Source organism: Drosophila melanogaster, chromosome 2R (assembly GCF_000001215.4).
Source record: "Drosophila melanogaster chromosome 2R".
In the NCBI taxonomy this organism is placed as follows: Eukaryota; Metazoa; Arthropoda; class Insecta; order Diptera; family Drosophilidae; genus Drosophila; species Drosophila melanogaster.
The window spans coordinates 22,420,433-22,434,086 of NT_033778.4; the positions used below are offsets into that span (position 1 = coordinate 22,420,433).

A 13,654-nucleotide genomic window follows, 5' to 3' on the forward strand; every position below is an offset into this window, starting at 1 on the left:
AACGAATTTATAAAGATTTTTTATTATAAAGAAATCATTATTGTTTAAATATAAGCAAATAATGAAGATTAAATATAACAATTTATAAAGATTTCATATTATAAACATATTATTTTACATTAATATGGTGACATATTCCAATGATTATTATTTTACATATTCACATTGCAATGGCTGATACATCAGACACAATAACTCGCACCATTTTCATTTACTGTATATTCAACGAAATAATAATTCATTCAAAAGCGCTTGTAAATTGTCTTGACTCTACAAACACTAACATGAAAATGACGCGAAATGTTTCTTAAATCAACACAGATATTCCTGGATCAATATCTTAAAGAGTTTTACTTGATGCCGACATATTGTGCATTATAATTTATTTATTAATTTATATGAATATATCAATCTCAAAATTAAGCTTAGCTTTATTTAGTTGAGTATATTTTAATATATATTTAATATGTAGAGATTCTCTAGATTTCTCTACTAGAGTATAATAACGGATCGTAGAATCATGAATACCCCAACTATAAGCATAGTAAAAATCCGCGACTTAACAATCGATAGATTTCGATAGATTGGTTGAAGTTTTACTGCATCCCTCTAGCCCGGCAAATTGCGCCTTTGATGAAATTGTATTAAATAGGAAGAGGCTGCGAGATGTCGTCAATTGAATCGCTGTCCATCCAGGGAATACGGAGTTTCGGCACCTATGCCGACGATCTTCAGAGTATAAAGTTTTCCTCGCCGGTTACCCTGATTCTGGGCGAGAACGGATGCGGAAAGACGACCGTGGTAGAGTGTCTCAAGTACGCCTTGACCGGCGAGTGTCCGCCGGGCAGTGATCGGGGCAAGAGTTTCGTCCATGACCCTAAGATCTTTGGGCTAAACGAGGTGCTAGCGCAGATCAAGATGCAGGTGCGGGACAGGCGGGGTGCCCAAGTGTCCATCTGCCGCACCATGAAGGTGTCCAAGAAGCGCAACAAAATGTCCTTTGAAACAATGGACTCCACCATCAACTTCCTGACCGGCGCTGGACAGTCGAAGCGCGAAAAGCAGGACTCGCTAAGCGGCCGCTCCGTGGATATCGACGTGGCCATCTCGGACTTCATGGGTGTCTCCAAGGCTATTATCAACAATGTCCTGTTTTGCCATCAAGAGGACTCCAGTTGGCCGCTGGACGAATCAAAAAAGTTAAAGGAAAAGTTCGATGCCATATTCGGCATCACCGAGTACAATAAGGCGCTGGATAAAATCATAAAGCTTCGCAAGGAGGCTATGGAAGAGCTAAAAATAAAGGGTAAGCTATTCACGGCTCAAGTATACATTATCAGATCAATATTGGTCTTCCACAGAGGCCAACATAAAGCATGTGGCCTACCTCAAGCAGGAAATGGAGGTTAAAACTTTGAACCTACAAAAGGCGCAGAGGAAATGCGACGCAATTAAGGCGCAGTGCAGTGAGTGCGAGGAGGAAATGAAGCCGATTGAGGCCAGGCTGGTGGAAATCCGAAATGTAGAGTTCGAAATTGGGAAGTATCAAGCGCAGAAAGTCGAAATGGACACCAAGTAAGTTACATTAGCTTATATCACCTACAAAAATATATGATCTACCTGGTTAATAGGCACAAAAACTGCAAGGATCAGATATCCACTCTAACCCTGAAGATCAAGAAACCCTTTAGAGGTACCCTGGATGAATTGGATCAAGAGATAAGTAACTTTGATCAGCGCATGCTAGAGATGCGTCAGAAACGCACCGAAGTGGAGGGGGATTTGTCGCAGATTAAGAGGTCCAGTGTCGCTGAGCAAGAAAAGTTGGGCACACAGGACCGGAAGCATTGCCTGGCTAAACAACGGCATCAGAGCGAGCTGGCTTGTCGGGCACAGCTTCTGAAGCGGGTTAAGGAGTTCTGCCGGGAACTCCATATACCCATCGATTGTGATCTTGTGGAGCAGCCTGAGAAAATGGGAGAAGTCCTTCGGGATATCGAGGCGATGATTATAACCAAGCACTGCGAAATCACAGAGATAGTCGAGCAGAACGAGAAGGCCGATCGGAGCCGGCAAGTCAAGATCGACGAGCTTCGCATTGAGCTGACCAAGTCGGAGCAAAGTGTAACCGCGCAGGAGAAGCAGCGGGAGTCCAGCAAGCGAGAGAGTGAAACTCTTGGAGTGGAGATAAAGAAAATCGAAACATCCATGCAAGACCTAAAGAAGCTTGAGAAAGAAATAAACGAGGTTAATGAGTTGTATGAGAGCGCTACGAAAAACATTGACCAACAGGCTATAAAAGATGCCATTGCCAGAAAGAAAGCCAGCATTGCCGAGAATCAGATTCAGTTTAAGAAGCTGGACGAACAATTGACATTCCTAGGCTCCATGGCCAAGCTAGTTGCCGAGTGTTCCCTGAAGCAAAAGGAGCTCGATAAAAAGAACCAAGAGGTACATCGCGTGCGCAGCCGACACTCTGATCATTTCGGGAAGTTGTTCAAGGAACCAATTACCTGCAATTATCGCCGATCGATGCAGGTGGTCTACGAAAAACTTCGTCGCGAGATCCAAGAACTTAACGAGAAGGCAAACACTCAGAAACTAAAAGAACAGTCATACGAAATCAAGCGCAAAAACCTCATTAGTGATATTTCGCGAATGGAAAAGGAGTTAAAGGACAGCGAGGAGTTAATATATCAAAAGTGCCGGTCAACTCCGTATGATGATCTGCTGGAGCGAAGTAAGACGACTATTTCCAAATTGCAATTCGACCATGGCGCCCTTAAATCGTCCGAGGCCCTTTATAAGAAGTAAGTTTGATGAGCAATGGCTTTAATCGGCTTAATTAACATACGTTTACCTCTAGGTATATACAGAAAATGGATGAGGAGCCAAGTTGCCCATTATGCCACCACAACATGACTAGTGATGAGGCGTGCGACTTGACTAGCGAGCTAACGGATGAGATCCAAAAGTTGCCCGATAATATCACTAGAGCTGAGAAAGCCTTAAAGGCGGAGCAGATAAAATATGAGAACTTATTGCAACTTAAACCCACCATTCTTAAGGTCAAGGAGCTTAAGGATTCGTTGCCACAAAAGAAGGAGGAACTGAAAAAGGTGGAGGAGCTGCTAGGAGACAGCGTCAGCGAATATGAAACATTAATTGCTCTTATTGGGGAGCCAACTCATAATATGGAGTTGGCGAATTCAATGATGGGTGATATGTCCCTATTAGATGAGGCTTTAAAAGATTCGGCGCGGCTCACAAAAGATCTGGATCTGCAAAAGGTATGGAGTATCCCTCTTAGCTGACTTAATTAATCATAATAACATTATATATACATTTTTAGGGACAGTTACCCGCTTCCTATGATTCAAGTGTGTCTATGGATGATCTGCAGGCGGAGAAGAGTAAGGTTTCAAAAGAGTTGGAGACGGAACGTAAGGAGTTGGAATCTGCTCAGAATGCAGTCCAGCAGCAAATGGATGCCCTTAATCGTTTGCGCGAAAAGAAGAATAGGTATTGCAATTATCCTTAAGTTTTCCATAAAATTTACTCATATTGTTTATTTTCAGTTTAAAAGACAGGCAAATACATCTTCGAGAGGGTCTTCAAAGCTTGCCACAGTTAAAGGAACGTTTGGAGAAGCTCAATAGTTTCCTTACAACAGTAGCCTCTGAAATCAGCGAATTAAAGGCGAAAATCCAGCCTCTTAAGCTGAATTTACGAGCAGCCATAGAAGAAAAAGAGCGCTTGAAGAAAAGCGAAAGTGAAAAGTTAGCGCAGCTGAATTCCAAGTACAATTCCTACAAAAGCACAGATCACGACATACAAAGGTAGGTAAAAGTACGTCAGCCAAATCTTTCAACACTACTCCGTCTTAACATATTGTTTAGATTGAACAAAGAAGCTGAGGACTACGCCAAATTGGATCTTCGAAATGAAATCAAAAAGCTTGATGAAATCATAATGGCCTCCAAAGATAAGTTAAGGAAATTGGCAAGTATTTAAATTAATACCATAAAAATAAAAGCTATATCAATTCTCTTCACTTAGGAAGCCGAAATATCTTTAAAAACTGATGAGCTGGAAACAATTAAAACAGAGTGCTCCAATCAGCAGACCGTTGAACGGGATTTGAAGGATAACCGTGAGCTAAAACAGCTCGAAGATAAAGAAGCCAAGCTAAGAGAAAGTTGCCAGGTGCTGGACAAGCAGCTGGGTAACCTTGACTTTCATAGCGTTAGCAAGGAGAAAGTGAATCTAACTAAGCAAAGGGATAAGGCCACAGTGCGTAAGGGCGAACTGCTGGGCCAGCTGGGCGAGATTCACAGCCAGGTGAACAAGTTGCAGCGTGAAATCGACGAGCCCAGATTTAAGGAGTCTTTGAAAAACTTCCGGAAGGCCAATTACGAGATAGAGGTGACACGCCTCTGCATTGAGGACTTGGGCCAATATCGTTTAGCGTTGGAGTGGGCCCTTATCCAGTTTCACTCTGAAAAAATGGAGATGATTAACCGTCTGATCCGCGAGTACTGGCGTAAGATATATCGCGGAAATGACATTGACTATATTCAGGTGAAGACTGATGAGGTAAGCTCGGATGCTTCGGCGGATCGGCGAAAGACATACAACTACAGAGTGGTCCAGTCGAAGAACTACTCAGAGATCGAGATGCGGGGACGCTGTAGTGCTGGCCAGCGCGTCCTTGCCTCCCTTATTATCCGCTTGGCACTGGCCGAGACCTTCAGCAGTAATTGTGGTGTCCTAGCTCTGGATGAGCCCACCACGAACTTGGATCGCGCCAATATAAACTCGCTATGTGAAGCCCTGAATTGCATCGTGGAGGAGCGCCAAAGCCAGTCCAACTTTATGCTCATCATCATCACTCACGACGAGAATTTCGTTTCGTCTCTGGGCAAGATAACCTCCTACCATCGGGTCTTCCGCAACGAGGAGTGCAAGTCGGTTATACGGAGAGTGGAGGCGGGTCCATCAAAGAAAGCTTTGATAGATCAATAAAAAATATTATTTTTGTTATCAATCTATGTTTGCTTGTCTAGTCATCAAATCAGTTATAGACGGGGACAATTGGCCGCGCAGGTGTGGTAACAAAGAATGATGGGTTTAGTTTTTAGAAATGGCCAATACGTGTGGTCTGTTGCTGCTGGCAATACTTGCTTATGCAGAAGTTGCATGCCACTCCGTACAATTTGGCATGCTGCACTTTCTAGCTGTTCCCATATATGAGACTGAAATATTCACCACTGAATTTGTGGATTTCGTAGACGTGAAGTACACACAAAAGGTATTTTAAATATATTACTTTAAATAAAGTGGAAGATCTCTTAGGTATTTTTGTACAGGGTAGCATGTGCTTTCATATAAACATGATATTGGTCATCGATGAAAGTGAAATGGAATGGAAAGGCCAGGCGTCCGTTCTGTCCGGCGGTATTGGTTACAACTTCACTATCTTAAGACTAACATTTAACCAGCCAGAGGTTGCCAAAGTCACAGTAGTCATTTACGGGATCCCCAGGTAGGAACTGCACAGCAGATATTTATCCTAGATCCTAATCAGTCTTAGTCTTGTTTGTTCGTAGGGACATTCCAGTGGTATCCGTCTTCCGGCAGATCGCTGCGAATCAGTGGGGACAGCCACGCTAAATGCATGCGGTTTCCAAAAACGCTCCTTAGATTTTGATACACTCCTCTGTCGTACTTTTCTTTGCTCTCCTTAGTGCGATCGGCGGAAACACCGCCCCTTAAAACAATGGGCACATGGTAGGCCAGGAGGAGGACTCCATAAGCCAGAGCTAAAATATTTAAGCTGTAGAAGACCAGGTACATGTTGGTCCAAAAACTGCCCGTTACCAGGTGTAACATGGGGCAGGCGAGTTTTAACACCGTCACCCAGTTGCTGTAGATGTGGCCGTGGATGACCCACATGTATATGGAGTTGTACACCAGTGCGTAAACTGATCCCACGAAGAGATAGAATATAAAGCCCATGAAGAAGCGATGGTTTCTGAGTCCAATGCAGCAGCCGGTGTAGATACAGTGGTGATCCCGCTTCAGAATGCACACTTTGCAGGCCTTGCAATGCCAAGATCTGGGTGGTGCTAGCTTCTGGCACTCGCCGCACTCACGCCAATTCAACTGATCCGATGGTGGTTCCACCTTTTTCACTGGAAATGGGATATGCATTTTATCGGATTTATTATAAGACCTGCTGCGACTTACCATTTACACTTGTGTCAATCATCATGCAGGCAATCATGTTTCCCTTGATGTTAAACACCAGGAACATGGCCATAAGAAAGGTGAAGGTGTGGAAGAAGCCACCCGGTTCATGGAAGGCAGGCAGCACCACCACAATCTCGAACATAAACACCACCGGGAGAAAGACCGCAATGATGAGGAAGCACAAGATGTCCACCATCCGGCTGGGCATTGGGTTGCTCCGGATTCTCATGATCTGTGCTACTAAGGTAAATAAATAGGCACCGATCTCCGATATGTCAGAAAGAGAACTAACTTGATAACCGGTTGCTGTAACATCACGTGCGGTTGAGCTTTATTTTATCAAGCTTTCGAGGCCAAAGCTAATGGGTCGCCGGTAAAAAGCTCGCTTTCTATGTTTTTGCGGCGAAAAGTTTGCGTTCAGTATGATTGAATGTGATTCATTGAACCCGAGTTCAATATAATTTGATAAACTCCAAAGCTAACCGAATTAAAGTTTGATATCAAGCGCGGGGTGGTGTAAAACTGCGGCCATGCACTTATACATGTTATCAAGACGGGCCACACGTCGTATGCTTGATGGCGTGTGCCATGAATACATACATATACATTTAAACGCCAACGGCAAGCCAGCATTGAGAATTTAATTAACTTGAAAGGATTCACTCCTTCGAATGCCGCCGTAATCGGGGTAAAACCTTAATTACATGCCTCTTTAATAAGTGTGCCGACACCTGATTGCTTGCGATATCAAGTATTTATGCAGGTGTCAAGGGTCATTAAGTAAACAGTTCGCTATGGAACCGTCGCCGTCAGCCGGAACGGAAAGGCAGGGATCCTCGTTATTTCTGCTGAAGAGCTTCGTCAGGAGTCTGCGGCAGTTCCTCAACCAGACTAGTCTGCATGGACTCAAGTTTGTGGGCGATTCCGGCCTGAGTAGCTGGGAGAGGTGGGAAAGGAGCACATCCAAGTGCGGATTTTGAGCTACATTTGCAAAACCCTTTTTAGATCGTTTTTCCTTGGCTCCTTTGTCACCGCCCTCATCATCACGGTGCACCTCATATCGAACATCTATGTGAAGTGGGATAGCACGCCGGTTATAATCGGCATCAGCCCACAGGCCACCTCCATTTTGAAGGTTCCTTTTCCGGCAATAACCATATGCAATATGAACCAGGTGCAGAGGAGTCTGGTAGCCAATTACAGAGAGTAAGTTCGGTTTTCCTCTAAGGCAATCGTCCATCCATCATTTTGAAATTAAATTATGTTCCAGGGGCTCCAATGAAAGTGCCCTTCTGAAGCTATTATGTGAATCGGATAGCTGGGAATCCAGTGAGGCTGATGAGGAGTTCTCCGCTTCGAATTTTGTCACGAACAACCTGAAGATATCCGAATTTGTTTCAAATCACTCGCAGTCCTGCGAGAGAATGTTGCTTTTTTGTAGATTCAGTGCCGTGGAGCGAAACTGTTCGCAACTGTTTCAGCAGATCCTGACGGATGAGGGCCTGTGTTGCGTCTTCAATTTTCAACCACCGGAATATCTCTACAAGCCATTGTAACTAGATGGGTTCATTAAATTAAAATAATTGATTTATTGTTTTGACAGTGCAAATAACAACCGGAACTTGACGAACTCTGATGGGTTTGAAAGTGTTATGTGGGATCCGGAGTCAGGATATCCGGAACAATTGCCCCCCAAGTTCTATCCAGCCACCGCTAGTGGTAAAATATCAGAGAATCGTTAATGAATAGAGTATTTCAAATATGTACTATAGGCACTGGTATCACCTTGGGATTTACTGCCGTACTTGATGCTGAGATGGGCGAATACTATTGCTCTTCGACCAATGGACCTGGTTTTAAAGTAAGCCTTTAATATACATACTGCCTTTACCCATCATACCCGCCATTTCCAGGTTTACTTTCACAATCCCATCGAAGTTCCCAAGGTGAAGGAGGCGGGCCTCATCTCAGCCATTGGCTACGAAACCAACTATCGAATTGAGATGGTTCGTGCCGAGGCGGTTCCGGCCATTCGATCTATATCCCGCGATGGCCGGCAGTGCCTGTTCAAGAACGAGAAGGAGCTGATCTTTTATCGTATCTATACGCGACTCAACTGCGAGAACGAGTGCCTGGCCGCATTCCTCTACGACACCTGCTCCTGCATTCCGTTCGACCATCCGCTCATCTACAGCAACGCCAGCATCTGCTCCATGGGGGACACGTCCTGTGTGCGACGGGCACAGAGGGCGTCCAATCGACCTGGTTGGGCCAAGTGCCGCCAGCAGTGCCTGCCCAGTTGCTTCGATCTCAACTACTTGGCCAGTGGCTTCTCCTTCCCGCTGGCCTCCAACAACTTCCAGCTGGCCAACGCGCTGGTGGAGAGCTTCAACAAGTCCTATCTCAGCAAGAATATTGCCGTGATAAACGTTTATTTCCGGGAGTCGGTCTACTATGGAAACACCAAGAATGCATACGTGGGATTGACAGAGTTCTTGTGTGAGTAAATACTATTTTCAAGTTACAGGAACATAGGGATCTGTTAAATTAGTCATTAGCTCAATGGGCTCAATTTATTCAATCCATTAGATTTAGTGACTAGTTCTATCATTTCAGCAAACGTCGGTGGTGTAATGGGTCTGTTCATGGGCTTTAGTGTCATCTCCCTGGCCGAGATCCTATACTTCTTGATCTTAAAACCACTCGCTGAGCTTTTCGTTTGGAAGAGGTCATCTCATGTGGACTCAGAGAAGAGCCTCAAACACAATGCCTTCGGTATTGAAAAAGGACAATCTTCAGACAACCCCAGTTTCTGGCACTCAAAAGAGCTGTATCCCAAAGGTGTTTCAATAAGTGCCTACGAAAATGCTAAAAGTACGAAAGGATTAAATTACCAATAAATTACAACACACGAGAAATTATGTGTATGTAATCCGGAGTAGGAAAACAAATGTAATCTGTCAATGCCAGTAATGAAATAAAAGAGAAAAACATTATGACTGGAAGCTAGTTTATGGTTTTCAATTTCATTTTATCAGCAACAAAGGCCGGAATAATTGATTTAAATCGGAACTAAAAGCGATTTATATTTAAGTACTGCATTTGGAACAAAACATTCTCAATCATTTGTTAGCAGATTAATTTAAAGTGAGAAATAAACAATTAATATCCTGCAGGATGTTCAATAATTACCTTTTATTGAACTAAACATAACTTTCTTGAAAGTAAGTTACAGCGCGGTGTTAAAGACTCGATTCAATTCCAAACTGAACTTTTTGACTCGGTTAAACAGTCTTAAAGTGGAAAGTTTGATATGCACATGAGCATGCGAACTCCTTCACTGCCCCATCAACTTTTTCCCAAAGGAACTCCCGCAGCTGGAGCAGATGTGCCCGAGTGAAGGTCGGTAATGGAATACCCTAGCGCCTAATGCAATTAACCAAGTTTCCCGGTTATGGGGACAGCCCTTGCTTTAGTTTTTGCGTTCGTTTGTGTTAATGCCATATATTTTATGCCAATAAGAGCATTTTGGGCGAAATTACTTTTGGCCAAGGCAGCCAGTCAGTCCTAGCCTAAATGCGGGTGCGTAAGTTCTTATATGCCAGCAGTACATTGTACGTATTCCGGCAGTAAAACAAGAATAGCTTCGAACCACCCCAATCCGCCCGGCCTTCCGCATCCACATCCTCTAGAGCACTTGAAGATGGCACATTTCTGCGTCGTCTTGCACTTGGTACATCGTGCTCCGGTTTCTGAGCGTTAATTGCTGACCTCAACCTGCACATAAAGCGACTAATTTCGCACGGCCCCGGTACACAGCTCGTCCTGCATAACTGTATGAATTCTGCGGCACAGTTTTCTCTGCAGCATCCTCTGCCATCCATCATGGTCCTCCATCTGAGTGGGATGGAGGTCTTAAACAGCCGTAGGAGGAGGCCGAGTGGGAGTGGGAGGAATGGTGCCTAAGCAGCAATGGCGGCAGGAGCAAAAATGGAATGAAATGCATTCGCACAGTTGAAGACAATTTGCGAAATTGCATCGCTCTTGATGTTTTCACGTGCATTCCATCTGGTGTTTTTACGGCAAGTCAACAATGTGCTGTTGGCCAACAGTGTGCGCCATGGCCATAAGTCGTTCGATTCAGCGGATATCTCACTGGAGAATTTAATAGATTCCCCTCTTAGTCTGCTTATTCAGTGGCCAGTTAAAAGCTGTTTGCCCTCCGAACTGCTGTTTATCTACGTCAGCTTATGAGATTACCTTTCGCCAACATTTATTTGCCTACAAATGTCCGACAATTTCGGAATGCACTGTAGGTTGCGGCGGACGTGGGGTTTGCCATCTAAAACCGAGTACAAAAAGCTTTGCGCTCGACCATCTTTCAGGCGATAAGACAACTGGTGCAAATGATTACGACATGCTCCCTGGCGCACTGTGTATCTATTTAGACTTGGTGGGGGAACTCCCCCTTTACAGTTACAGATGTAACTCTAGACAAGCCCGAGCAGGAGCTTCGTAAATGTCAAGTGCAGAACCGGATTCAATTCTTTATGGCCGCGTTAACGAGCCAATTCTCCCCGTGGATGCTGACAAACTTTGGCACTGAATGAAAAATTATGCCATTAAAACGCTGAATCTGAATCCGAACCACAAATAATCCTTAAAGCCCTGGCGTTGGTTAGTTTTTGGTGCAAAAGTTTCGGGGGAAAAGAGCGCTGCGCACACGAGTAATTAACAGCAAATTTTGGTGCGAAAGTTATCAAGTTGACAATAAAGTTTTGCCACTAACTCCATCTTTCCTCGAGGCGCAGCCACCTGATTAAGATATAAATATTTGATTCTAGTGTGGGCTGATGGGCTGTCAGGTTGTCGGGTTGTTTGGATGAAGGGTTCCAGCAAGTGCGACAGCTTCCAACTATTGTCAACTTTAGGGCTTCCGCTTCCTGTCGCACCGCACGGCTCAGTTATGCATGAAGTGGATTCATCAAAACGTAGTCTCGAAATCGTCTGCGTAAATGCTGCACGTGCGCCAAGATGCCCTGATGCTGTGTGGCATGGTGATGAAGGTATAAATCGGTACTATACCATACTATGTGGCAATATATATGTATGCTGCAAGGCTGCAGCACGGTGGGGCGAAGAATCCGATCGAATGTCGAGGAAGCTCTGCAAAATTACATACACTCCCTAGAGAGAAGTGGTAGTTGCATGCGGAAAAGCAATTAAAACTTCTTGTCAGTGTCTCGGAAGTGTTTGTTCATATTTTATGATGTTTTCGTGTAGAAAGCTGGATTATGAATGTGTCACCAAGAAGTGTTGTCGCTGCTGATTCGTTTCTTCTCCTCTGCCGCCGCCTGCCTATCCGCATCAGCATCCTAGCGCTGCATGCAACAAGCCGTCATTGAGGTTGAAAGAGTAATGTATAAAATATCACACATCCGCCCCATTGGACCGGACGGACAGCTTGGCGATGAAGGCAGACGACTGAAGGCAAAAGTGAGCCAACTTCGTAGGAAAACGGAAATCGTAAACAAAACTTTAAACTTTACAGCTGACCTTTATATTCGGCAGCATTTGATTGCATAATTTATGGCATGTTAAATTGGCGCTCTGAGTATATGGAAATATGAAATGTGGCATTTTGAAGGGAGTGAAGGCATTTTCGCCCCCACAGCACAAAGTGCATCGATATGTTCTCATAGCGTTTTGACGTCTGGCACTCCGAAAGCCATATTTGCCCCCGCAACGTGCAAGTCTGTTATAATATTTCGGCTAATGGAACCCTGCAGCAATAGCATCTAGCTTCTGCCGCTGCCATAATGGCAATCACCTATGTGTATCCCATATCACACTGCTCATATTTGAGGTTCTGCCGGCGGCGGAGCTGAAAACTCGTTGCAAATATGCAAATTCCAGTGCCCCACCTGCCTAATGCACCGAAATGCATTTGGAATTGGGTAATTTTACACATGCAGCGCCACAGGCGACATTCTGGGCTTAAAAATGCATTTTGGCTTTTGCATCGGACAGATAGAATTCACGGCAGTGGGCGTCAAATGTTTGAGCGGGTGTTTCGTCGAGGGTCGAGGGTCGCGGAAGGAGGGATAACCCCGTCAGGCTGAATAATCAGGACCATCAATCAGGACTCCGAGCCCTGTACACCTCATTAGGCTAATCGTACAATTGCGCACGGCCGGACACACACAAAAACATGGGTTAAGGCGGGGCGCCACGGAAAACCAAGGGATCGGAGTGTGAGGGGTGGGTTTGGGGCAGTGAGAGTGGGCTTAACCGCACCGCAATTTGCCCTCGTGCGCTAAACAATATTTCATTTTTAAGAGTTGACTTTTCACGCTTGCCGACAGGAGGCTTAACATTTTAAATCCATTGCGGTGCCGCCACAAGGACATTCCCACTGTGTCCTTTATTTTACTAATGCGCACAAGTATGCCTTTGTGAATATGTAATCGGCGGGTGGAGCCTGCAAACATCTATATAAATATATGCTTAATAATTGTATTCTAAAATATGGAAAGTGAGTTTTCAGAAATCGCTTCCTGAAAAGAGCCAGCGGAGTGATTGTTATTCAAGTGTTTTGTTTTGAATGCAAAGTGTTCCCAGTTTTTCTAGGAGCACTCAGTGCGCAGAATCCCCAAAAAGGGGGACAGCATCCACAATTAAGCCAACTTCAGCTTTAGTCCTCCACAGATGGTCGGCCACAACAGTTGAGCAGCGGCCCCTCTTTTTTGGGGTCTACGAAATCCTGAAACCAAAACGAAAACAACGAAAATTTGATAAATGGAATTAGGCCTGATGATGCTGTACCAATTGATACTTCAACAATGCTATTCAGCTATTTATTTCGACTTTCCATTAACAAAAGCCACTCATACGCCCTGTTGGCAGTTCGGGTTCCATTTGCTGCACAATTGGTTTTAATTGATCTAGAAATTCCATTTAAAATCCATTTTATGCCTACCATATCACATGACACATGCAAAAATTGTCTGTCAAAATGGATAATAATTTGATTTTTAATCAAAATGAGTAGTATTGTTATGTTACATGTAAGAAAAAACTTTAAAAATTGTTATACCAACTGCTTTTTGGTTTCTACCATAGGTATTTTTCTAGTTGGATGTAAAGAACTGGTACTCCGAATTTCTAGGGAAATTAAAGAATTTTCCTGAGTGCAGCGGATATTTGACCAAAACCCAGGCTTCCAGTGGTTTTGCAATATAATTCGTTGGCCAGTCAAATGAATGTGACAGTGCGCGAATTGATAAATTTTTCATCTATTTATTAACTGATTTGATGAACTTGGCCCACGCCCAATATATCCCTATGATTTTCGCATTCATTTCGAATTTGATGCAACTAAGCGCTAATTAAACGACAAATA

The 13,654-nt window shown here is 44.1% G+C and overlaps 4 protein-coding genes across 6 annotated transcripts; 3 read left to right on the top strand and 1 right to left on the bottom strand.

Annotated features, from left to right (window-relative positions):
* The first annotated feature begins 580 nt into the window (after positions 1 to 580).
* Positions 581 to 5,050, top strand: rad50. Of its 2 annotated transcripts, none has more exons than NM_001259532.2 (8): positions 581 to 1,306; positions 1,362 to 1,575; positions 1,632 to 2,810; positions 2,867 to 3,290; positions 3,353 to 3,522; positions 3,579 to 3,839; positions 3,900 to 4,006; positions 4,064 to 5,050. In NM_001259532.2, exons 1-8 carry the CDS (start codon positions 667 to 669, stop codon positions 5,023 to 5,025), a joined length of 3,957 nt encoding a protein of 1,318 aa, NP_001246461.1. In that variant the 5' UTR covers positions 581 to 666; the 3' UTR covers positions 5,026 to 5,050. The 2 variants fall into 2 exon arrangements, with proteins under 2 accessions (NP_001246461.1, NP_726199.3); NM_166533.4 differs by having other exon boundaries at positions 3,900 to 4,002; positions 4,060 to 5,050.
* Positions 5,051 to 5,143: 93 nt separating this feature from the next.
* Positions 5,144 to 5,549, top strand: CG46442 (uncharacterized protein; the record flags this gene model as incomplete). Its single annotated transcript, NM_001382159.1, has 2 exons — positions 5,144 to 5,311; positions 5,370 to 5,549. The coding sequence occupies 2 exons, from the start codon at positions 5,144 to 5,146 to the stop codon at positions 5,547 to 5,549; spliced, it is 348 nt and encodes a 115-aa protein (NP_001369110.1).
* On the bottom strand, positions 5,301 to 6,545 carry CG10344 (uncharacterized protein). Of its 2 annotated transcripts, NM_166534.3 has the most exons (3): positions 6,250 to 6,545; positions 5,881 to 6,194; positions 5,301 to 5,822 (listed from the first exon to the last, which is right to left on the bottom strand). In NM_166534.3, the coding sequence occupies exons 1-3, from the start codon at positions 6,479 to 6,481 to the stop codon at positions 5,772 to 5,774; spliced, it is 597 nt and encodes a 198-aa protein (NP_726201.1). In that variant the 5' UTR covers positions 6,482 to 6,545; the 3' UTR covers positions 5,301 to 5,771. The 2 variants fall into 2 exon arrangements, with proteins under 2 accessions (NP_726201.1, NP_611671.1); NM_137827.3 differs by having other exon boundaries at positions 5,301 to 6,194.
* Positions 6,546 to 7,046: 501 nt separating this feature from the next.
* On the top strand, positions 7,047 to 9,152 carry ppk12 (pickpocket 12; the record flags this gene model as incomplete). Its single annotated transcript, NM_137828.1, has 7 exons — positions 7,047 to 7,198; positions 7,258 to 7,458; positions 7,523 to 7,804; positions 7,856 to 7,971; positions 8,025 to 8,113; positions 8,166 to 8,751; positions 8,869 to 9,152. 7 exons carry the CDS (start codon positions 7,047 to 7,049, stop codon positions 9,150 to 9,152), a joined length of 1,710 nt encoding a protein of 569 aa, NP_611672.1.
* Between the last annotated feature and the right edge of the window lie 4,502 nt (positions 9,153 to 13,654).

Excerpts from the sequence above, each read along its gene's own strand:
- CG10344 (NM_137827.3), bottom strand. The coding sequence starts at position 6,481 with ATGAGAATCCGGAGCAACCCAATGCCCAGCCGGATGGTGGACATCTTG. Across the intron at positions 6,195-6,249 it reads GATTGACACAAGTGTAAATG|TGAAAAAGGTGGAACCACCA; the intron begins GTAAGTCGCAGC and ends TCCCATTTCCAG.
- rad50 (NM_001259532.2), top strand. The coding sequence starts at position 667 with ATGTCGTCAATTGAATCGCTGTCCATCCAGGGAATACGGAGTTTCGGC. Across the intron at positions 1,307-1,361 it reads GGAAGAGCTAAAAATAAAGG|AGGCCAACATAAAGCATGTG; the intron begins GTAAGCTATTCA and ends GGTCTTCCACAG. Across the intron at positions 4,007-4,063 it reads TAAGTTAAGGAAATTGGCAA|CCGAAATATCTTTAAAAACT; the intron begins GTATTTAAATTA and ends TCACTTAGGAAG.